The sequence below is a fragment of the Dermacentor albipictus genome, chromosome 7 (genome assembly GCF_038994185.2).
Source record: "Dermacentor albipictus isolate Rhodes 1998 colony chromosome 7, USDA_Dalb.pri_finalv2, whole genome shotgun sequence".
NCBI lineage: Eukaryota > Metazoa > Arthropoda > Arachnida > Ixodida > Ixodidae > Dermacentor > Dermacentor albipictus.
This window is the reverse complement of record NC_091827.1, coordinates 90,390,184-90,415,726: the sequence shown is the minus strand read 5'-3', so window position 1 is coordinate 90,415,726 and position 25,543 is coordinate 90,390,184. Positions and strand designations below refer to the sequence as shown.

At 44.3% G+C, this 25,543-nt stretch overlaps 1 protein-coding gene across 2 annotated transcripts in view; it reads left to right on the top strand.

The window, feature by feature from the left end:
- Positions 1-390: 390 nt before the first annotated feature.
- Positions 391-25,543, top strand: part of LOC135908751 (protein toll-like) — a 64,101-nt gene continuing 38,948 nt past the window's right edge. The window contains exons 1-2 of one of the 2 annotated variants that reach the window (XM_065440598.2): positions 391-1,618; positions 24,109-24,976. In XM_065440598.2, coding sequence (XP_065296670.1) covers positions 836-1,618; positions 24,109-24,976 — 1,651 coding nt within the window. In that variant the 5' untranslated portion in view covers positions 391-835. The remainder of the gene's footprint in view (positions 1,619-24,108; positions 24,977-25,543) is intronic. The other variant, XM_070522438.1, reaches the window with a different exon arrangement.

Below are 25,543 nucleotides of genomic sequence, written 5' to 3'. Positions count from 1 at the left end.
GATTACGATGGTGAACTGAGCAAGCGTGTACGTATTCATCTCGCGGCATGCGCAGCACTCAGGCGAAAATGCAGAAGACAAAGGAAGCACACATGACAGGACTGAAAGAAGATTTTGCTCTCTGTGTGCGTTGCTGAAGAAATAAATAAGCAGATATGTCCGCTGACACTTTCGCGCGACTTGCCAAACCCGCCTCCTCCGACGTTGATTTCCTTCGGCCCTTGCTAGTCTTGACAGAGGCCTGGTCTTCCGCCAGTTTCGTCATGGCAAGAAATCATAAACCTGTCGACTGTTTCCGGCCATGCCGGGCGTGAACGGATCCGATAAGGATAACATAAAAAGAAACGCTCAGACAAGGAACTCGTTGGTGGCGCCTATGTGCCGTTTCATTTTCTCCTCACTTTCAGTTGCAGAGAGCACGTAGACCGCGCGAATTTGCTTCATCCATGTCCCGATTTCATGGAAACATGTCGAGCTCAGGAAATCAATCGACGAAGTGCTGGTGGTGCTTAGCGCTTGCAGCTCTCGCGAAATTAGCAAGGCATGGTGAGTGCGCCTCATAGACCGTGTGCTTGCTGATGTGCTCATAGACAGTGCGCCGAGAGAGCCTATGGACAGCGTGTTGCGAAGGACCACTCAGGCAAAGTTTCGTGTGCTCAATCTCCATAGTACGCGTAATCGGCTCTTCCAACAACCATTTTCATGAACAAGAAAGTGCAGGTGCATCGATTAGCTCTCTCCTAGACGCTTTGCTCTGTGCTGCTGGCAGGCTCAGGCATTCTAACCCATCGAAACAACGCCATCTAAAGCCCATCTGTACAACGTACTGCTGGAGATGCAGTTTAGGGTGCAGCCTTTGCTGTGGTGGAAGAAATCGGATTCGAACGTGCCCCAGCCGACACCAATGCATCGTCGCCGTGTTGCTAAGATCTTATTAGTGCTCACATTGACATGTACGGTGTGCTTATCTTCAAAAGATAAATCGCCCAAACTAAAGACAAAATGTCCTATGCTTGAACGCTGTTCATGCAATTTGAAGAGGGGAGGCGCCGTGGCTCGGTGCGAGAATATCTCCAATGTGACCGAAATCGATTCTGACATGGCCAAGCTGCAAGGCGTCTTCTTGACAAAGCTGTTGTTAAAGGAGTCCAAAATCGCCGATCTTCCAGCCACCTGGTTTCGAAACAACAGGATGATGTTTCTAGACATCTACAACTGCGGTCTGCGCGACATCAAGGAAACAGCGATTAGTGGTATAGAATACCTACTGCGCTTACGACTGGATAAGAACGAGCTAGAGAGTGTTCCCGGTAGCTTGAGCATCGCAAAGCGTTTACTTTGGGTAGAGGTCAGATGGAACCGGATTAAGCACCTCGAAGGCACTCTGAGGCTGCTGGAATTGAAGGAGCTTGACCTCAGCTACAACGAAATTGAGACGATCAGCGAAGATTATCTCCAGGGCTTACCAAGCCTCCAGAACTTTCTCTTGACCTCCAACAAGATCAAGCACCTGCCGCGGAATCTTTTCAGAAACACAACGCAGTTGAAAACGGTGAAGCTTAGTAATAACCAGCTTTCCTCGATAGACGGTTTGTTTGATCGACTGCACCGCTTGGAGGTGAGACTATCTTTCTAAGTGATCAGGGCATTTGACTTCACATTTTGTAAGCTCAGTGACTGTGTTGTTATACCGGCTTAGCACGAGACGCACAATTAAGCACTTTGCGGTGTTCAGACGAAAGGGTACCCGCCGTGGTGGCTTAGCGGCTATGGTATTGCGCTATAAAGCGCGAGGTCGCGCGATCGAATCCCAGCAGTGGCGGCAGCCCTTCGATGGGGGCGAAATACAAAAACACCAGTTTCTCGTGCATTGGGGGCATGCTAAAGATTGCCAGGGGCTCAAAAATTAATGCGGAGTCCTTTACTGCCGCGTGCGTCATAATCAAGTTGTGGTTATGGCCCGTAAAACCCCAGGTTGAACAAATGATATACATAGCGTTTGTCTGAGACGATAAAAGCAGTTTAAAGAAGCGACAACTTCGCTGGTAAAACGCCGTATATGTTTGCAAATGCCCGGCTTCATTCTTTTTCTGAGTCGATATAGAAGAAGGCTTAGAAGCGTATTCGAAAAGCTCCTCTGGAAATAGGATTGGGAAAGACACAAATGATCCCTTTGCCAGAGCCATTCATATATGATTTCTAAGCGCTTTTAGGACGTTGTCAAAAAGTTGGTGCAGAAGTCGTATTAAAAGGTTCACGGCAACCTGGAGCTCATTTTCGCTGGTTCCAGATAAGTCAAAGTGCAGCAGAGCTCCTGGTGCAGTGCCAAGCACTGCTGCCTGTGGAGGCCGACGCATTTTTATTCTTAATTTTTTTTTGGTTAACAATACATGATTATCACGATGCTTGGAGCAAAAGGTGACACTATATACTTACTCAACTAGGCCTCTAAGACCGTATTAGCATTAATTCTGCAAAATATTCTCGTACAAGAGTGAAATTAGCATAGCAAATCAATGGCAATGAACACGTCCACAAAAATGAATTCGGAATTCAGCTTTTGGTATGCAGCAACAATGATAACAACCAAATTGGGAATGAAATCCCGCAAAGAAAAAATGAGAGCGCCTTCAGAAGCGGCGAGGACAGGGCATTTGTGCAAAGAGCGCACGAAACGAGATGGTGATGACAAAGCAACGCTTTATTGAAAAAGAAATGTCTACGAAAGGCTTGAGCGAAATGTATGAGAAATGCAAAGTAAATCGAATAAAATCACATCCACAAATACTGAAACTCTTAGAAACAACTATTAATGGACTTCCATCAGTAGAAAATTGACTACAACGCACGTAAACAAAATACGTAAGCACACATAAAATCATGAACAGCAAAAGCATGGAGTGCGCTAATGTTTCCTATGTAGCGCAGTAAAGACCACATGTGATGAAGAGAGTATACGGTTATTTAGAAATTGATATTACAACATATGCAGGAAGCAGACTGAAAAATGCGAGATTGAATCGTATGGTAGCTGCCGCCAGGGTATGTTATCAATAATCTATAAGTTTGAAAATAACACAAATGGGAATAACACCGCATATCATCTAATAACTATCATGTGCGTGACAAATACCAAAACAAAAGAAACATGTCAACGCTGAAAATATTGTACTTAGGATACATCGAAAAATGTAACGGGGTAAGAATAAAAACAACCATGAAACCTAAAAGGAACAATCGTCTGAATATACTATACAATAATCAAACGGTGAAATCAGTGTAACAAGTGAGCACGACTGTAACGTGGTGTACGATGAGACTGAGTAAGGCTACACAAATACAATAATCTTAGCACTCTAGTACACGAAAAATTATTGTGTGGGCCTCATATTAGAAACTTGCACAAATCTATATATGAACTACAATGCACTGGAAGCTGCACTTGTAGAATGAAGGAGGCAATGGATGGGTTTTATTGGAGTTTATTGTGGACTTGATTAGACTTTATGGACTTTATTGTGGCCCTTTAGGGTGCGTGTGGGCACAGAGGGGCCTAGCCACGCTCACAATAAATACGAATCAGGTTGTCTGAAACGCGATGTGAAAGGGGCACATACGCACCACTCTGACAAAAAGAAAGGCATAAGGTAGCAACGAATCATTTGCAAGCCAGAACATACATACGGCAATATCATTACTAATAAGGATGAGGTAGTTCAAGTGACTTATACAGTACCAATAACACACACGACGATAATGTGAGTGAGAATAGTCTAGAGGGATTTCAAATCCCACAAGTAACGCCGGAAGAAGTAAAGCAAGCCTTGGGAGCTATGCAAAGGGGGAAGGCAGCGGGGAAGGATCAGGTAACAGCAGATTTGTTGAACGATGATGGGCACATTGTTCTACAAAAACTGGCCACCCTGTATACACAATGCCTCATGACCTCGAGCGTACCGGAATCTTGGAAGAACGCTAACATAATCCTAATCCATAAGAAAGGGGACGCCAAATGCTTGAAAAATTCTAGACCAATCAGCTTACTGTCCGTTGCCTACAAAGTATTTACTAAGGTAATCTTAAATAGAATCAGGAACACCTTAGGCTTCTGTCAACCAAAGGACCAGGCAGGATTCCGTAAACGCTACTAAACAATAGACCATATTCACACTATCAATTAGGTGATAGAGAAATGTGCTGAGTATAACCTACCCTTATATATACCTTTCATTGATCACGAAAAAGCGTTTGATTCGGTCGAAACCTCAGCAGTCATGGAGGCACTACGGAATCAGGGTGTAGACGAGCCGTATGTAAACATACTGAAATATATCTATAGCGACTCCACAGCCACCGTAGTGCTCCATAAGGAAAGCAACAAAATCCCAATAAACAAAGGCGTCAGGCAGGGAGAGTCAATCTCTACAATGCTATTCACAGCGTGTTTACAAGAGGTATTCGGAGACCTGGAGTGGGAAGAATTGGCGATAAGAGTTAATGGAGAATACCTTAGTAACTTGAGATTCGCTGATGTGATTGCCTTGCTTTGTAACTCAGGGGACCAATTGCAGTGCATTTTTGAACAAAAGTTTTAAATTTTACAATTTTAACCAAAAAAATACATTTGTTTAAAAATCAAAGGCGAGTTCGTCTGCGACACAAAAAACGTAATATACATGCTTGAATGTACGCTCTGCAAGAAACGGTGCATCAGACAAACAGCAGGGACTTTCAGATTCCGCTTTAACAATCATAAATCCCACGCTAACATGTTATCCGACCTGCCCATCTCAAGACGCGTGCATCTTCCTGACCACTCATTTGAGAAAGTGAAAGTCACATTGCTTGAATCTGGATTTCGTTCAAATTATGATAGAGAAGCCCGCGAATCCTGCCTTATCCGTAAGGTTGGTACCGTCGCGTGTGGTATGAATGAATGTGTAGGAAATTGAGTTGCCTGTCTTTGTAGCCCTTCACTTGACCCTTCTACCAGTACGTCGCTATTCCCCTTTTCCTGTGTCTGTGTTTGCTTGATAACAGAGCACATATTGAGCACATATTGACGTTTTGTTGTCACGTGACGATTGGTTTTTACAATTCATTTCGGTGCGTTTTTATGCTTTTTTATTTTATATGATATGTTTGCAATCGCCATCGGTCTATGCACGTGTCAGCTGTCGTTTGAACGATTCAGATGCGTTTTGTTCGCCCACTTTATTCGTCTTTCATGTAAACATATCTTCGTTTGGTGGATAGGCACATGTATGTTAACTGTACTGACACCATGCAATGTACTCTGATGAAGGCCGGACCCGGCCGAAACATCAATATACCGCTCCATACGCGCGTCTACATCGCTGTGAATATTAACCCGGACCCAGAACTGCTTTTTTTCTGATATATATATATATATATATATATATATATATATATATATATATATATATATATATATATATATATATATATATATATATATATATATATGCACTTGCTCTTCACTTGGTGTGTGCGTGAAAAAGTTTTCGTAATGACTTCCGGAGGCTCGACTTAAGCCTTGGTTCCTTCTTCACTTGGTACCACTGAACATTAAGCGCTTGCTAGATAAGTCGGCAGGCCTACACATTCTTTCAAAATTTTGCGGTATGTAATGAAACACATAGCACCACAATTATGCGACAATGTGAAAGACATTAAATTTTATTATGACTTATGAAAGTGGTACGTGCTGAAAATATGCAACTACAACACTGTATCGAGATCATAAAAATAAGCATAAGCAATGATAACTATAAAATGTTATTTCGGATATTGTTTTGTATAGGCTGTCCAATGAAATGAGCATATCATATGTAGATTCTACATTAGGTATAGCAAGAATTGAAGTGAAATTAGCGATAGATTATGTAATGACAACGTACATTGTGTTCACTTGCCCTTCCTGTGCAAGCAATTTGGGTTCATGCATTTCTCAAACGATTTGAAGAACGTCCTTTAAAGCATATGAGGGAATATGCCTCAATTTGTTTGTATGCTCTCCCACTATTTCAACAGGGGCCACTGTGTTGATGCCAGTGGACTGAATGAGAACGATCAGTTGGCACTTGGAAGGGAGCACGAATATTTAAAGGAAATATGCGCTTAATACATTGTCACGTTTTAAGTCACCTGTCAACCGCTGGCTACCATTGAAGACACCATGCTAAATTACCATGCATTAGTCCGATTCTCCTGCATTTATTGGCACACTGTCGTCTTGTGATCAAATTATTTAGTTAGAACCTCCAGTAACGAACCCATCTATGCAGTTAAATATGCACGAATAATTTCCGCACTGTCATGGCTAAACTTGCTGTGTATATAAACCATATGCTATGTATGCTATGCTATGCATATCATACTGCGTATTTACTGTGCTATGCATAGCCTACTATGTGTGCTATGCTAAATACGTGCAAATGCTATGTATTTTACCCGTCCACTTGCTTAGTGCGCTGACATGCCTAAATAGATTCTCCCCTGCCTGGTGTATGCCAGAAAATTTGTTAGATAGATAGATAGATAGATAGATAGATAGATAGATAGATAGATAGATAGATAGATAGATAGATAGATAGATAGATAGATAGATAGATAGATAGATAGATAGATAGATAGATAGATAGATAGATAGATAGATAGATAGATAGATAGATAGATAGATAGATAGATAGATAGATAGATAGATAGATAGATAGATAGATAGATAGATAGATAGATAGATAGATAGATAGATAGATAGACAGACAGACAGACAGACAGACAGACAGACAGACAGCCAGACAGACAGACAGACAGACGGACGGACGGACGGACGGACGGACGGACAGACGGACGGACGGACGGACAGACAGACAGACAGACAGACAGACAGACAGACAGACAGACAGATTTTTTATATTGAGTGTGCCTCAACAGCCATTGGCATTGGCAAACGAGCCGACACTAGGTCAGATACAAACAGAATGACAGGAACCACACGCACTATAGAAAAAAGAAGAGAGAGAGAAACAAAAGGGAAGAAAAGACAGGAAGGTTCGCCGGTGTAAATACCGGCTGGCTAGCCTGTGCTGGGGAAAGGGGTAAAAGGAATAAAACGAGAAGGAAGAGAAAAAAAACAAGACAAATACACAGAGTAACGCGATGTTACGCGCAACAATAGTAAAAGGCGGTCGCACAATTCACATGTGCTTAACAACTTGAGGAAAGCCCTTAAGGCCTTGAGGGCCGAAACCCCTCTGGACTAGTGTCCAAGAACGTTCGCTTCTGTGAAGGGGCGATTGTCAAGTTTTTCGAGCGCGTTCTCGAGCACTGTTCTTTCCACATTGTAACGTGGACAGTCACAGAGGAGGTGCGCGATCGTCTCTTCGCAGCCGCAGCTGTCACTAGCAGGGCTGTCGGCCATTCCGATGCGGAAGGAAGTGGAGTTCGTGAAAGCCCCGCTGAGCCATAGGCGGCAGAGAAGTGTTGCTTCCACTCGTGCCAAGCCTGGTGGAATGCGGAATTGCAAACTTGGATCCAGTCTGTGAAGACGTGTGTTTGTGAATTCACGGGTGTTCCACAGATTTAGCGTAAGCTCCCGTGTGAGGGAGCGACGACTTGTGGCTGCATCTGTTATGGACAGCGGTATGGGTATAATCAGGGCACCATCATGGGCCGACCGGGCAGCGTCATACGCACTGTCATTTTCAGAAACTCCGCAGTTACTCGGTATCCAATGGTATATGATGTTGTGAACCTTGTCGATTGCGCAATGCTGGAGTTGTCGGATGCCTGCGACTAATTGCACATTTGGTCCAGGGTTGAAAGGAGACAGCAGACACTGGAGAGCTGCCTTTGAATCACAAACATGGACCATGAATGGGGTGATTTATTACCAATAAACTCTAGAGCAGCATGGATAGCTGCGAGTTCTGCAGCCATCGATGATGTAACGTGAGACGTCTTGAATTTGATAGTGACAGACTGAGCGGGAAGAACCACTGCTCCAGCTGAACGTTTAGAGGAGACAGAACCGTCCGTGTTAACGTGGGTGCGTTTGTTGTGTTTTTCATGTAGGAATGAAACAACGGTTTGTTTGAGGGCGGAAGATGGCATCTCCGTTTTCTTTTTGATGCCGGGAACAGCAAGAAGGGCCTGGAGTGGATGCACGCACCACAGCCGTAGAGATGGTCGTGCTGCAGGTGTGAAGTTTGACGGTAAACTTCCGTGGTTGGCGGTAATAATTCTGCTAAACGCTAAACGAGGTCGAGCGGCAGGAAGGGAGGCGAGATGATGCGATGGAATTCGGGCGAAGTGCCTGATGTGCACCCTGAAAGAGTCGACATGAATGTACGTATTAACAGGGTGGTCATGATAGGGCAGGCTGGAGGGCTCGGAGGTTGATCTTACCGGTTCCACCTAGTACAGGTAAGCTGCAGCGTAGGAGACCCAGGAACAGTGCGTTATAGCGTTGGAGCATTACACTCACAGACGCACCCCATGACTTTCCTGCAAGAAATCTGAGCACGTCTGTTATCATCACTAATTTCCTTTTTAGGTAAGAGACGTGAAGACTCCAGGAGTGGTCGCGATCTATTATCTCTCCTAGAAAACAGTGCGTCTTCTCGTAGGCAATCGGCCGTCCATTAATTCTAACAACGTGCTGTCTCATTGCTTTGCGCGTGAACGCCACCATAGACCACTGCTGGGAAGACAAGTACAAACATCGTCCTCGAAGATAGCTGGCTGTTAGTGCGGCGGCCGCTTTTTGCACTCTGTCGCGCACCTGTGGACGCGTCGCTCCTGATGACCAAATGCATATATCGTCTGCATATATCAACACGTGGACGGATTGTAGAAGGGTGTGAACCAGGTCAATGAGCACGAGGCTTAAAAGAGTGAGGCTGAGGGCTCCACCTTGTGGGTACTCCACGGTAGGTGTTGTGTTGTGATGATGCACCATCCTTTGTTTGCATAAAGAATTACCTGTCAGTGAAGTAGCTGAATATCCACCGGAACAAAAGTCCACCTAGGCCGACATGGCCCAAGGGGTCCAAGATGGCGCGATGTGTTACGTTGTCATAAGCGTCTTAACATCCAGGAACATCGCCGCTGACAGTCTCCTTAGGTTTTTTTCGTGTTGAACAGACGAGACAAGATCTATGACGTTGTCTACTGAAAAGCGTCTGCGTCGGAAGCCTGTCATAGCGTCAGGATATATCTTGTAGTTTTCTAGATAGCACTCTAGACATGTCAGTACCATCCTCTCCATCTCTTTTCCTAGACAACTGGCCAGAGCAGTGGGAGGATAAGACGCCACATCCAGGAGTTATTTACCTGATTTGAGTAGATGCACAAGGCGGCTGGACTTCCATGCATCTGTAACCACTCCTTCCCGCCATGAATTGTTGCACACCTCTAGAAGAGCATGCCACGCTGTTTGACCGAGGTTGCCAAGAGCTGCGTAAGTAACCCTGTCAGGTCCAGGCGACGAGGAACGTCTACACGCTGCTAGCGCCGCTTGTAACTCCTCGATGGAAAACAAGTTGTCCATACGAGAATCCCGCGAGATTGGAACGTCAAGGGGGTTATGTACGGGGAACGAAGATGGTAGACCAGCAACCCTTAAACAGAAATCCTTCGCTACGTCGATCTCTCGGCGACCTTGACAGAGATCCAGGCATTTGAAGGGGTGGCGTTGTTCTGGTAATGTTCGAAGACCACGCACCGTTCTCCATATATGTGATAGGGGTTTATGTGGATGACGGGAATCACAAAAAGTGTTCCATCTTAGAGACTGCAGGGAGTTGATCCGACGCTGGATCTTCTTCTGTATGCGTCTCGCCTCCCGTAGGTCGTAGATGGACTTCGTGCGCCTGCACCTTCATTCTGCGCTAGGACGAATTGCTCGAAGCCGCTCTAATTCTGCTTCGAATAAAGAAAACATAGGAATAGGCCTTAAAACTCTAGTGGCTTCTCGAGCAGCATCGCTAATGAGCCCCTCGATGTTGCCAGGTGGACATTGTTGTATCCTTTGGCAATTCTGCATGAGCTACGTGTATTTAGGCCAGTCGATGCGTTGAAGAACTGTGGTAGAGTGTTACTTGTGTATTCCATCAATTTAACGTACGTTGGAACGTGGTCACTACCATGTGTTTTGTTGTCCTGAAACCAATTCACACTGGTACTGAGGCATCTTGAAGCAAAAGTTTAGTTCAGGCAGCTGCTCTATGTCAATCCCCTGAGAAAAGTGAAACTGTCATTATTTAGGCAGCAGAGTCCATGGTCCGACGCGAAGAATAGTACATGTCTTCATCGACAATCCATCTTCAAGCTTCCCCATAGCAGGTGATGCACATTGAAATCGCCGGTAACAATACATGGTCCAAATGTCACTGTTAAAATTGTACTTAGTCTTGTGTTGTCAAATCGACTTGAAGGTGAGATGTAGGCATCTACCAGCGTGAGCGAAAGGTTCTTGTATTTTATGGTCAAACATACGTACTTATTGTCGTCATCAGGTGCCACTGGGTGTGAAACGTATGTGAAATCGCGTCTGAAGTCGACGATGACATTGCTACGGTTGGTAGAGGTGGCAGACATGAAAGCTTCATATCCTGATAGGCGGATGGCGCTGTCAATGTTTGGTTTACAAATAACAATGATTGGAAATTTGTGCTTGAAAACAAACGGACGAAAGTCCGAAATGCGGGATTTAAGGCCTCTGGCATTCCACTGGAAGATAAACGCTTCCTTGACTTCTTCAAGGAAGGAGTGCTGAGGAGCAGCCAAGGTGCTTCTCAAGACCAGACATTTTCAAGTGCACCTCGAACCGCTGGAGTATATATAGCAGTCAGTAATACTCGTAGCATGTTTATAAGGGCCCGAATCATGGTGACGACTTGTTTGTCCTCACCATTAAAAGAATAATCCAAAAAGAGCGAAGAAAAACAGCAGTTTAGGGAAATACGTCCTTCCTATGAAAGGATGAATTATAGGTGATCTGCAAACGAGCCATGGGACAAACGGCACGCATCGCAGGATAAGGTATATCACAACATTGGGCGGCATTTGCTTAGGGCACGCGAAATTGCCGTGACGTCAATACCTGTTCACTATCGTACGTATACTGTATCTGTGATACAGTATGCGTACGAAGTTACGCTGAACATTGTTGTTTCGAATGGAATAGCTAACGGAGACGACATTCCAGGCTACTGACGTGAACTCAACGCGTAGTGTCACGAGAGAACAGTAAAGTATGCGTAGACACACTTATCGATGAAGTTTTCCTTTCTACCTAGAAATAATACCAATATGTCTCATTGCGCACAAAACAATTGAATATACATGCAATCGGAAATCAAGCTTTCAGTTAACAATAACACCAAGGTCTCGCACATGGGCACCACGAATACTTTTCCGCCAAGAACAGTTAAATTAAACAAAATCGTCTCGTGTTTTCTAGTAAGAGACAAAACATGTTTTCTTATTGTTCAATGTCAGCCTATTCATCATGCACCATTTCTTGACGTTGCCAATGTCACCTTGCAAACTAGGGCAGTCCTCTGAATTCTCAAACTTACCAAAAAACATGTGAGCTACACCTCCCATCTGAAAACCTACACAAGCTGCACCGAGAAAAATATAATTCCTAAAGGCCTAACACTCAAGGCTGTACCAGCTCTAGGAACACTCCCACCACACCATCGCGCAAACTGGCAAACAACATTACATAATGCCTCACTTTCACTTTTGAATATCCTCAAAGAACACTGCGAAGAGCAAATCGAAACTTTTAACCACAGACTTAGGAACATAACCCTGACACCAGATGAGAAGAGAGATTTAGAACATTACGGCGAAAAACAATCTAGAAAATTGGTTCAAAAACAACGGAAAAAAGCAAATTTTAATCAAAAAACAACCTTCCATCCAAACAGCCACCACACCCAGACAAGAGGGACCTCGAGCTTAGAAGGACCAGACAGTAAGGGAATTTCCACAGAACTAAACCGCTCCAATGTTATAGACATTTCTAAAACATTAAGTCAAAAAGAAATAGCCGTACTCAGCAAGGGCTTAAACTTTTGCCCCACGAACAACACAATAAATGAATTCGAGCTTCACAAGGACCTCTCAGAATTCTCCCGACGAATGCGTATCCGACACTTTTTTGCAGACACACCAGACACCGGGACGACACCACTTAGAGCCCAATCCACTTGGACTCCCGAACCAGAACAAGCCATAGAACTTGACATATACCTTAAAACTATCACTAAAGAAATTATAAGCCAATCCAAGACATTTAAGCGACCTAAAAACATAACTGCGGCGGAGAGTCATATCATTTCAAATCTGAGCTGCCGGAATGACATTCTTATTAAGGAAGCAGATAAGGGTGGAAGTATAGTTATTTGGCCAATAGAAAAATACACGCACGAGGCTTACAGACAACTAAACAACCCAGAACATTACCGCAAACTAGATAACGATCCGACATTGTCCTATACAGTGACAATTACCAACAGGCTGAAATCACTTTTGGCTGATGAATTGATAACACCATCAGAATACAAATTTCTTAAACCAAGCAACAAAACTGCCGGACGTTTTTACCTCCTTCCGAAAATTCATAAAATTCCATCCGCTGAACTATACACTGCTATTATCCCAGGCCGTCCGATAGTATCAAACAACAACACCCCGACAGAGAGCATCTCCACATTCCTTAACCACTACCTTGGTAACTTGCCGAAAACACTTCCGTCATTTGTACAAGATACGCCCCACCTGCTGAGAATTATAGAAGACATTAATACTAAAGGCACACTACCCCACAACACAATTCTCGCAACACTAGACGTCACGGCGCTGTACACCAACATTCCAATCCCTGATGGTTTATCTTCGATAAAACAAACGCTGTCTAAACACAGTGCACAACACTCTACTGAAGTTTACCTGTCTCTCCTTGAATTAGTTCTCACACATAACTACTTCGAATTTGAAGAGAGTTACTACCTACAGATACATGGTACAAGCATGGGTACGCCTTTTGCACCAACCTACGCGAACATATTTATGGGGATTCTAGAAACAGATTTCCTATCGCGCTGCACTACCAAGCCCCACACATACCTACGATACATAGACGACATACTCATAATCTGGGGACATGGCCAAGACAGTCTAGATAAATATGGATCCTTTCTAAATTCTGTTCACCCAACAATAAAATTCACATCAGAATCCTCAACTGAGCGCATAAACTTTCTGGACACAACAATATACATTGACAATGGTGAACTAAAGACAACGCTGTATAGGAAACCTTTCGACAAACAACAGTACCTAGAATATACCAGCCACAATCCCAGACATTGCAAACAAGGCATCTTTAAAGGCCAAGCCACACGACTACGTCGCATTTGCGTTGAAAACCAAGACTACATAGATAGACTCGATCACCTTAAAGAAACGCTATCAAACAGGAACCACCCAAACAGTGACCTTCAAACAGCTTACATCGCTGCAACCAAACTTGATCGAGCCGAGGTCCTCAAGCCCCGCCCGAAGATCACAAGAACAACAACGCCTCTTCTTACTACTAAATTCTCAAACGCACTCCCAAACGTGAATAACATCCTAAGTAAATACTACCCGATTCTCACCAGCAACCAGAAACTTAAGAAGATTTTTCCCGACCCTCCCAGAGTGGCCTACAGACGCAACACTAATTTTATAGGTGTTCTTGTGCACGCCAAACTACAGAAAAAGAAGTTGGGAACCAATCCCTGTGGTCGCCCCAGGTGCTCTACATGCAAACACATTCAATCCATTACTACAGTAAAAAGTACAGCGTCGAATTACACACACAAGGTAACTTCGGCTTTCACCTGCACATCAAGCAATGTAGTCTACTGTCTAGAATGCGCCGCTTGTAGCAAACAATACATAGGTGAGACCGGACAACAAATCAATACAAGACTCAATGGTCACCGCGTGGACACAAAACACAATTTACCCAAAGCAGTAGCCAGCCACTTTAATGAACATGGACATATGTTTGACAAAGCAAGGCTCTATATACTACAAACAAATTTCCGTTCCCCTCGCGAAAGGAAGTACACGGAATCATACCTCATACACAAGTTTAATTGCCTACACCCGACAGGAATTAATTTGGCACGCGGCAACTTAGAATCTTTAAAAGCTGTAACTTAAATCTGAAACTCTCATATCATCAACCAATACACAAAACACATTAGGCCACCAGCCAACTTTAATTCTTAACCTCACCTACTCTTTCATTTCGGAGGAAAAAGGGGAAAAAAAAGAAAAAAAAATTTCCTGCCTACTACTCAATTTAATGTACTCTTTCAGGATTTTACGTCTATACCAACTGTACGATCCCCTTCTTCCATGTACACTTGCCCGTGCCCGCTTCTGCACGCGTCACCCTCCTGTTTGCCATACCGATTTCGCCCCCCCTTCCCCCTGCCCCCCTTTTTTAGTCCTTTTTTTTTGAAACCCCCTCGACAACACATTCCGAAGTCAATATGCCTTTTTAGGCGCCTCAACCCAGAGTATCGCCTTCTGGATGCCGCCGTAACGACACCTACGTTAAGCGCGTGGGGCAGTGCCCCTTGAAAGACCATGCCGCTGCCTTTCAGTCACCCCACACATTGCACCGCAGACTCCTCGTCGCCACCTTAACTATTTCAAAATTACTCGACCTATTGCTTGACCGGCCGTTCTAATGCCTCAAAAACATGCCGCCAACGACTCCCCCTGAATACCTCCTAACCTTTCGCATCCCCAACACGCTCCCAAGCCCCCGTATTTCTTAAAGATTTCATTTTTCTCTTTCTTTTTCTTTCACCCCCCCCCTTTGTTGTGTCTTGGTACGGCCCTGGCTCCCCCCTCATTTTTTTTCCTTTTTTTCCCTTTTTTCTGCTTCTATTTCTTTTCTTTCCTCCCCGCGTGCCCACTCTCACGCTCTTGTCCCTTCGTCTTGAGAATGAGGCTCACAGACGTCGGACGACAGCGCCTGTTCCCTCTTGCAATCTCTCTCTTTAAAACCAGCCGCCAGCGACAACACCCGCACGTGACGTCACTGCACTAACCCTTTAAAACTAACACGCCGAGGATGACGAGGCCGCCTTTGACGAAGATAGGTCCACCTATCGAAACGTTGGCCAGCCTGTCTGAGGTACTTCAACCCTGTTTAAAAAATTTTATACCACAATCTTAAAGATATATCATAAGAAGCCGATAAACACTGACACCGAGGACAACATAGGGGAAATCACTTGTGCTTAATAAATTAAATAAAGAAACGATATCGTAAGGGAAATGAAAGGGGATGAAAAAACAACTTGCCGCATGGAGGGAACGATCCCACAAACTTCACAATTCGCGTGCGATGCTCCACCAATTGAGCTACCGCGGTGGGGTTTCCCCATCCAATTTCTTGGGTATTTACGTTTCCTATAGAAGTACCCTGGGAGTGTTAGCCAGCGCCACCACTCAGATGCCTTGGCGGAGGATGGAGAACATCCTTTCTGCCGCAGGTGTCACGAGAACGCGATCTGTTTGGGTGAAGGCAGCCGGTCAATAAACCCACACATGCTACCTGAAGGCATCAATGTTGACGGATTCGAGACCCTCGTTATGTAATAAACTAGAAGTAAGGGCGTTAACCGGGGGACCCGAATTTCATTAGTCGTATCAGAAGAAGCCAACCAGCACTGACACCAAGGAAAACATAGGGGAAATTACTTGTGCCTAATAAATGTAATAAAAAAACGATAGATTAAGGGAAATGAAAGAGGATGAAAAATGAACTTGCCGCAGGTGGGGAATGATCCCGCAATCATCGCATTACAGAATAATTTTATATAATTTGCAAGAAAAAACCCTCGAGTTCATAACATGTAGCGGCAAATGATTGATAAAAACTAGAAAGAACAGCGATTAAAGATTGGAGCCTTCAGGCACTCCCGCTGATGATACAACTTCGTCGGACACAAAGCCAGAAAATATGACCTGATTCAGGCGGATGGCATGGCAGCTTTTAAACAATTTGCAATGCATGGGGCAAAGCCCGTATTTTTCATTCTTCATTAGAAGTACCTTATGTGAAATCGTGTCGAAAGCCTTAGGCATGTCAATGTAAATTGTGTCGACCTGACCTCGAATAAAAATGTGATACTCACTGTGACTAAAAAAGGCGCTGAAATTTGATTCAACGGATCGTTCTTATAAAAACCCGTGTTGGAAAGAGGAGACCTTTTGTTTGAAATATGAACTCATGCGTTTGTACATTACCATTTCAAAAACGTTTGCAAAAAAAAATTAATAAGTGACACTGGTTTAAAGTTACTCACATCACAAGTATTGCCTGATTTAAATACAGGAAGAACTACTGACAGCTTCCCACTGCAAGGAAAAACACAAGTGCGCAAATCTAAGTTGAACAAATACGTCAAAGCAGGACTAAGGATGTCATCGCCACCTTTGATTACGAAACTGGGCATTTCATCGACAGCTGTTGAAAGTTTGGGCTTAAGGCTTTGAATAGCCGATAATACCTCATGCTCATCGACACTTTCATACGCTAAACAGTCAGTGCTGTCATCAAGGGTAATAACGGCGGTTGCGCTGTCAGGGCGCTCAAAGAAAGAACTGAAGCTTGGCCTACATTTTTCTGTTTGAAACAAATGCTGTCACGCATTCTCAGCAGAATATCACTCACCTTATGTTTACTTTTCTTTCACACGAAAGCCCAAAGAGAGTTCGGTTCTTTAAAGAAATTCTCTTCAACAAATTTGTGGCATTCAGGTTCATTGCGTACCATAAGCTTTTTCCCCATTAGTCTACATGATGAATATCTTTGACGCCAATATTCACTTTCTGATTCTATGTACAGTTTGTAATACTGCAGTTTTTTCTTCAAATAGTCTTTCAAATCGCAGGAAAACCAGCAAGGGAGTCTAGACCTCCTCGAGTGACATCGCGGTATATATTGTTTCATTATTATTGTGCAACTTATATTAGTACCTCAACGCACGAGTCAACATTCCCGATGTCAAAGAATGGAGACCAAGCATAGTTGTGAAGCTCAGTGTACAGCCGAAAGTAATCACCGTAAGCGTACATAAATTTTTCTGGTTTGAGTTCGGGCATTGCACGAAACGACAACGAAGGCAATGAAACTTATCTGCAAGAAGAAGAAGATCGCACACCGATTGATCCTGAAAAGCAGGCACGTTAGATATAATAACATTTAGAAGATACCAGCGCAGTTTTTATCTTGTTATATTGACGTAACCTACGAAAGTTAATAAAATCAAGTAGACATCCAGCTTTTTCTCCTACGGCTGCGCAGTCACTCGTTACCAAAACAGGCGCCCATTCGACTTTAGGAAGATTAAAGTCCCCGTGAATGCTAACCTTGTACTTTGTAGATACAATTATATCCTAAATTAAAAAAAATGATTCGTGCAAATGAGACAGTGTGACTTGTCACGTGGTTCGTCTCACGCGTTTCAATTTCTAACCACAGACATTCATCGTACGTCTCCAGGTGCTGCCTTCTAAATGCAGCTAATATAGAACGGCACGCTATCAGAACTCTGCCACCGTGTTTAACCTGTGAAGACTAAACTCTGTCGGTCCTGAAAACGGCATACGTAGGTGTGAAATAAGAGGCACTTGTGCACGATGAGTTTCGCCACGTTTTCGTCAGGCATATAATATAATGCTCACAGTTCCCAAGCCCGGACTGCCCTCTGTGTGGTGATTATGCGGACTTCGAACATGTCCTGTGGGGCTGCGCCTCTGCCGGTCCCCCTTTCACTCACGAGGAAATGATGAAGCTAATTATGGCCCAGGATCCGACCTCTCAAATCCTGGCAGTCCAGAGGGCTCGCGACAGGGCCGTCAGGTTCCACCTGATGGTCCCCGAGTGGGCCTAGCCAGGTGGCGTGGAGTTTACTTACGCCTATAGTGGACAAAATAAAGTTGTTTCACTCACTCACTCACTCACTCACTCACTCACACTGGTGTGCATTCGCAAAGAACAACTCACTTTTGATTCGAAGCCCCTGTTGCGTATTGATCATACAACTTACTGTGCCATTTTCGGACGAGGTTGGAGCCCTGTTAGAATAACCAAAATGTCGCGAGGACCACAGGCTTCCACATAAGGGGCGAACTACGCAATCATCAGGCCACACCTCAGCTTTGTTGACAAATTCTAACAAATTCTTATGCAGAAAAACATGAAAGGAACAATACGTATCGCATTTAGTTTTCAGTCTTCCACACATAAGGACCTTCACCCTCTGTATCCGCCGAAAGCTTCTGTATGTCCAACACTGTTGTAGTGGGGTCGAGGCAATAAACGAATAGGCATATCCTCGTCGGTAGTTTGTATGCTACATTAGGCATCGACTGCTTAGCTGTGCCTAATGTCGCTCGAGGCTGTCGTGGCTGGCTCATCGCTTTACATGAGCGTTGGAGAAGAGTACACTGGTGCTGAGTAGGAGGCTTGAGTGGGGCGCCAGAATTCATCGCAATCGAGGTTTGTCGCCACAGCAGACGGATAGCTGCGGCATTCCGAAGAGTCTGAGTACGAGCGCTCATCCTGGCAGGTGAGTCGCACCTGAACAGATGCATTCAAGGCAGTGACAGTCTCACGCAGGAGCACATTTTCCTCTCGAAGCTATAGCACCTCAGCAGCCAACGCATTCATTCGACTAGGCAATGTTTGCATCATCTGAACAACACAAGACGAAGGGCTGATGGCAGCCGTGTCTTGAAGATCGAGAGAAAACAAAAGTTCCTCGGGTGGCTTGTCGATGCAGCCGATTTTGCAGATAATTTCTGTCGACAAAGGATCGGGCCTCTTCACACACTGAACACATTTGCGCCTGCTGGTCCCAGATTCTATGAGAATATTGTATTCCTGGTCCCGTATGTTGAGGCATTTGCAATGAAAACGCTGCTGGCAAGACACGCATGGCAAGAATTGCTGTCTCTTACGAATTGGCTGGAAGCACCGCGCACTGGGAGCACCGCATGATTGTAGTTGCAGCGCGTTAACAGGCGATCGGCACTTATGAGCAGGCGCGATCACACCACGCGATGCGCTCAAGCGTGGCGTGCCCGTACCATTGAGTTCCAGGAATATTAAAGCGAATAGCTTTCTGTTTCCGGACGTTTTTATGGTTGCTTAGAGGTGGTGGTCAGTCGTTGGATTGTTCATCTCCAAGAATATTTGATCGCTCATTCGCACTCTCTCCGGGTGCTTCGCTCGCTCTTTAATTTTCTCTCGCGCTTTCGCTCGATCACCCGTTCGGTTTATTCGCTTGTGCTCGCAATCATCGCCGATGACTTCTGGGCATTTTTAAGCATGAAATGTTTTTAGCTTCGGTTGTCGGCGACCTTCAACTGGCCTTGAGTCAAATGCCAGAGCCATTATCCGGGCGCTCGGACGACTGCGAGAGCAAAACGAGATAATGAGGGCAACAAGTCAATGCTTTTTGAGCGCGCATGATGAACCGGCAGTGGCCGAATCGGTTAGCCTGGTGGTCTCGCGACCAGACAAGCAATTTTTATTTTCGCGCTGGATGGGTTTTTTTGTACGGCAACAACAACACCGAAAGGTGCGAGGCAACACAAGCTTAGATTGAAAACGCGCAAAAGGGTAACACAAATTATAAGGTCAGACAGTCCGGTCAGACAGCGTGTTCAGTGTGAAATAACTGTAAGAAATTTTCTGTGCTTCCTTTAGTGTTGATGAGCGATAGCAATGGGTCCATTCGATGATAGCGCTCGGTATGAACGAAGTTGCAGAACGATGACATTGGTCGTTTGTTGAATATATTGAACATATATTGGTCGTTTAACTTTGGTCTCATGATCGCAGCGTGAAAAAAATGACTGCGCAAGACTGCGAGATATCGTGAGAAAGAAATTAGTCATGATGAAGGCTATGAAAAAGCGGAAGCTATTGATGTAGTCTATGCGTTGTCATAATCATTACTAATGCCAGTACGGTCTACTGACTGGCAGCGCTTCTTCTAGTTCCATTGGAACTGGCCGTTGTCCGTTTCACATGAGCGAGTTCAACGTTACTGCACGGGCGCTCCATTTTTTATGCGTTGCATATTGCAATCATTCAGTTCAGTCCTTGGGCGTGGCCGGGCAGGCACCACTGAGGGTATGAGCCATTCTTCATTGCTGCGCGTCTCATATGTGGGTCTATTCTCTTTTAAGTTTGCTATGTTTGTTATTAAGTTGCTTCTATTTTTATGCGTTGCATATTGCAATCACTCAGTTCAGCCCTTGGGCGCGGCCGGGCAGCCACCATTGACCTTTAGCGCAACCACGTGACGTGTCGTCACGACAGCCGGAGGAAAAGCTGGGCCCCAACTCGCGCAATATGCAACGCATTCTTGGCTTAACCAAGCTAAGCCTGGCCATCTTTTGTGGCCTCACGTTTCCGGTGTCAACTTCATTTGTTACCCTTCGTCTTTTCTGACGTGAGGTCAACACTACAAAAGGCTTCTTTTTCTTAGCCGAAATCATGCTAATGCAGAGCGATTACAGCAGCAAACTGACGCGAGTAGTGCCGCTTGACAAATGAAGGCTTCTCCTGCCAAGAATGGCGTCGTCGAAAACCCGCTTCCCTAGGGGATTGTACAGATAGGGCTACTGTTATGAGTAGCCGTATGAGTGGCCGTTTGAGTATGAGTAGCAGGGCAGTTTCGAAACGTACGTTTTGAAACTGCCCTGTTTTCGACGTTCTTAATTTGTCGAGTTTGGTCAAAATTTGTTTTAGACGTTGAATCCATTATTACGATGTTTTGAGCACTTTGTGCGCTACGTATGACTGCTGAATTCAGTTCAGACGAAAGTGGGCCTTCCACATAGGTGCATTCAATATTACCGGATAAACTAATCAACTGCATTTCATTGAAGTGGCCGAACTATCCTATGCCGATGGATGCATTCATGGTGCAGAGTCCAAAAAACGTGCAGCTTACTAACCCCTCTTCTTCCTGCTCTATTTGTTCTGATCTCACACTACGACTGAACTAATCTCACAATTACTGTTGGTGGTGACGCTAATTTCAATAAAGAAATGTAGTGACATCCGATATCACAAAGTCACGTTTATTTAGCACGTGTGGTCGTAATCTTCATTCCTTGTTTTGGCTTTATGCCACATACTCACACACTGTTTCGCTTTGCTATGGCGCTCACTTGCCAATGTCGCCGATACAGGCGTCGTGACGACGTGATGACGAAGTAAAAATGATGGCGATCGAACGACAAAAGCGTATAACGTCGATGGCATGACGAGAATGAGATGTCGATGGCAGATTATGACTATGTTATAATGAACACAACATGAAGGCGATGACACGAAGGCAATGGGATGACGACGGTGTTGCGGCGATGCCGGTATGACGACAACCGGAAGAAGGGGAAACGATAGCATGACTATACTGTGTGATATTGTATGATAGCGTCCGATTGATAGTCATAGAATAACGACAGCGGCATAGCCGCGAATGAACGATGACAGCGTAAATATGATAGAATGACGAACAAGGAATGACGTAGATGGATTGACGAAGGTGGTAGGACGACACGATGGCACAACGACGATGTTATAATGATACTAAAGTGATAACATTGGTGAAACAACAACGTGATAACGATGGCATCAAGACAAAGGTAGGACGACCACGGGATGCGAGAGTTGGGTGTCCGAGTTACAACGATGATGATGAAACGACCTTGATGGCATCCCGATGGTGTGTCAATGCATCCATGACGAAGACTGTATATGCACACTGAACTTTCTGTTCTTTCAATCTTTCCCTTTCATGTCCCCTTTCCCCAATGTAGGGTGGCGAACCGGGCTCAGTCCTGCCTAGCCTCCCTGCCTTTCATTCATGGTTCTTACTCTATCTCTCTCGCTCTGCTATCGTAATCAATGCATTGCCTTTCGGGCGAAACTGTATTGTTGCAATGGTATAAGCAATAGTGCTATAACAAGTTTTTGTTATACCAATAGACGCCTTCCAACCTATCTTAAAGACGTTTGATGAAAAAATAAAGTGAACGCTGGTCGTCTACCATTTCGATATTTGGAAACATTTTGAATGACAGCTTGCTTTGGATATTTCTGCCAAGATCCCTAAATAATTGTATGGTCACGTGACTAATCTTAAATGAACCCTTACTAAATTATTATTACAGATTGGCTATATGAAAACTCGTGATAAATGAACTGGTAATCCTTCCCACTCCTCACAAAACCTAAAAATGAAGTTTTGTGTTAAATATGGCTAATAAACTGCTGGTTATACCCGCATAATTTTTAGACATTATGGAAAGTATTATTTTTAATTTAGGATCGTAGTATTAATTTCGCGAGGTTGTAAGCGGTAAATTCATTTTTGATGAATAACCAATAAATTTAATATGACCTTGCGTAACCTTGCTGAAACCATCCTATGCATGCAATACTTCGCATTAAGGGCTGGCGCACACATCACCTAGCTAACGACAAAGAAAGAACTTACGGGCCATGTTCATCCACTAAAATTTGCTGCACGTCTCTTATCGTACTGAAACGCTGTAGCGAATGAAAACTATAAAAGATGGTTGCAAGCTTTGAAGAAAGGCTGCAAAAGACGGAAAAGTATCGTACGGCTACAGGCGCGCCACTTATCGTGGTCTTTTGTGGGCTGCTTATCAGGCCTGGAAAAACGTGTTCTATCTTGCACGTATAGAGCCAGAGAAAGATGTACTGGGAGTTTTTCAAGAGCGCCTACAATTTCTGGATTGACAGTTTGACGTGTTTAGTTTCACGTACGTAGAAGCGATACGTGCGTGAATATCTTGCGAGATCTATATGCGTATGCGCCGAACGCAGGGAGACCCTTCGCGTCTCACGTACGCACGTGAAACCTGTCTGTACCCCTGCGTCACGCGATGGGCTTTGCGAGCTAGCAGGCAGAGAACGCAGCACAAGCTATCACGGACGCGCAGTTCACGAAGGGCGAGAAACACGGGATTGCTCCGATTACGTCTCGTCTTCAAAGAACTTGGCGGGGGTAGCTTTCCCGTATGCCGGCTTGAAGGCGCCAGCAGACTCTTGCGTACGGGAACCGATGGATGCGACGCGTAGCGCACGTAGAGCTCCCGCGTTTACGTGCGCAAAAGCTTTCGCGTACGTGAAACTAAAACTGTCTAATATTGCCCTTATTACAATATTTGTGATGTTAAATAATACCTACTGTCATTAACTTAAGTGTGCTACGTGATTTGAGTGTGAAAGCATTGTGACTTCTCTAGGTTATCGCCATTAGCTACATCCTAAGTAATACAACGTGTATGCGTTCCGTTCTTCGCTTTGCTGTCTCTATGTGTTCGTTAATCACCAAACCGCAACCATTCAGTACTCATCGCAAAGTAGTTACGAATTCATACTAGGATTGCTTCATTACATGCTTCATGACGTGACACCTGACGTGACGACATAGATGAGTATCTCGGAGCCAATCTCAATTCCAATTATCACGTGACCCTGATACCAGACGTTATTCATCGTGACGCGTCCTTAACATCTCTACCTTATTCAACCCTGAGCCACTTTACTTCACTTTCATTCCCTTTACTTCACCTTTATTCACTTTACCTTAAGTCACCTTGCACTAACATAAGTCGCCTTTCTCTAAAGTCCCAGCCAAACGGCTCCGACGTGACGAGTTCAGTGACGCGTTCGAGCGGGCACCCATGTGGCCGTACGTTGATCTTTCAACGGCAGGAAAGGATAAAGAATAAAACAGGGCAATGTTACCTAATCGAAACTCTGGTTTGTATTGTGCATCACGAGCATGCTCTTCCTCACTATCCGATATCAAAATATTGTGGGTCCGTTGAAGGTGTTCTGTGTGGTGTGCAGGTTGATTTATACTGTTGTTGACGGTTCTTGAATTTAACCCATAAGAATCAAAGTTGTGGTTACATGTTGACACGGTCTTATTTCCATTTCAGGTTCTTCACCTCATGCACAATTTGATACGTGACGCCGACAGCCTTTTCAAATCGAAATTGCCCAACTTGAAGAAAGTTCGTCTCGACGAGAACAACTTAAGTGTCATTACCAAATTCGCACCATCAAACTTCCGAATAAGAGAGCTCAATTTGCGCCACAACTCTGTCACAGAGATAGAGTCCAGAGCTTTTATGCCTCTTACAGACTTAGTCATTCTATATCTAGGTCACAACAACCTTTCATTTGTGAACGAATCGATTTTCTCATTCAGCTCAAAGCTGGAATTTCTAAATTTGTCTAGAAACAAGCTAACTACTCTAACGGGAGCGTTCAATCGTGTGCGTCAAATCAGGGGCTTACAACTCTCGTTCAACCGTATAGATAACATCACTGGTGTCTTGAATGGGCTTAGTTGGCTGCGAAAGCTCTCCTTTAGAAACAACTTGATCAGTTGCGTTCCGGATGGAACGTTCAGTGATAACAGCAATTTGCTGACCGTTGATTTGGCTTCAAACAACATCCGGTGGCTAGGAAGGGATGCTTTCAAGGGGCTCTTAACACTTCGCAACCTGCGCCTGCAGAATAACCAACTACTTTCTCTCAACGGGTCAGTGAGAGGTTTGCCTAAACTGGAATACCTGGGCGTGTCTTTCAACGAGCTACAGGTGGTGGAAAGTGGGGAGCTTGAAAATGACGCCTCTTTGACCACCGTCTCTTTCGCAAAGAACAACATCAGCAGTGTCGAAGGCGCATTCACCGGTGCCACGGCCTTGCGGACCTTGAGCCTCGCCGACAACCGAGTGAAACGACTGCTAAGAAAAGACTTCTCGCCCGAAATGTCAAGTGACATGATCGTCATACTCGACAGTAACGTACTGCTTTGCGATTGTTTTCCTCAATATATGATTGCTGCTTATACTCGTTGTGTAAAAACACTGCTTCTTGAGCTGTGTTTTGAATAATTGTATCGCCTTCTTCTTTTTAATTACTATATTGACGGAGTTGTTGGTGCTTCTTAGACAGCGCCGGCTACTCCTCGTCTGTTGATTCATTATGGGGTAGAATAAAGTATTCAGCAAAGTATAATGAAAAAAAAAACTTCAGGGACAGCAGCTGGACATACACAAAACCAAAAAATATGGTTTCGAGGAGCGCTGCAGAGGTGCTGGCACTGTCCCTCTCTCTCTCTCTGTATATATATATATATGTATATATATATATATATATATATATATATATATACGGCGAGAAAGTAGGACAACAGTGCTAGTTTTTAACGTGGCTTCTTTTTCCATCATGAATTATTCGCTAGCCTGAATTGACCCTTCTAAATCCAGTAAGGTTGTGTGCTGTGAGATAATGGGTAAAAAAAATTAAGTGTACGTTCAGTCCTTTCAATGTTAATTTGGCTTAAGGTCACAAAAATAATTGCAA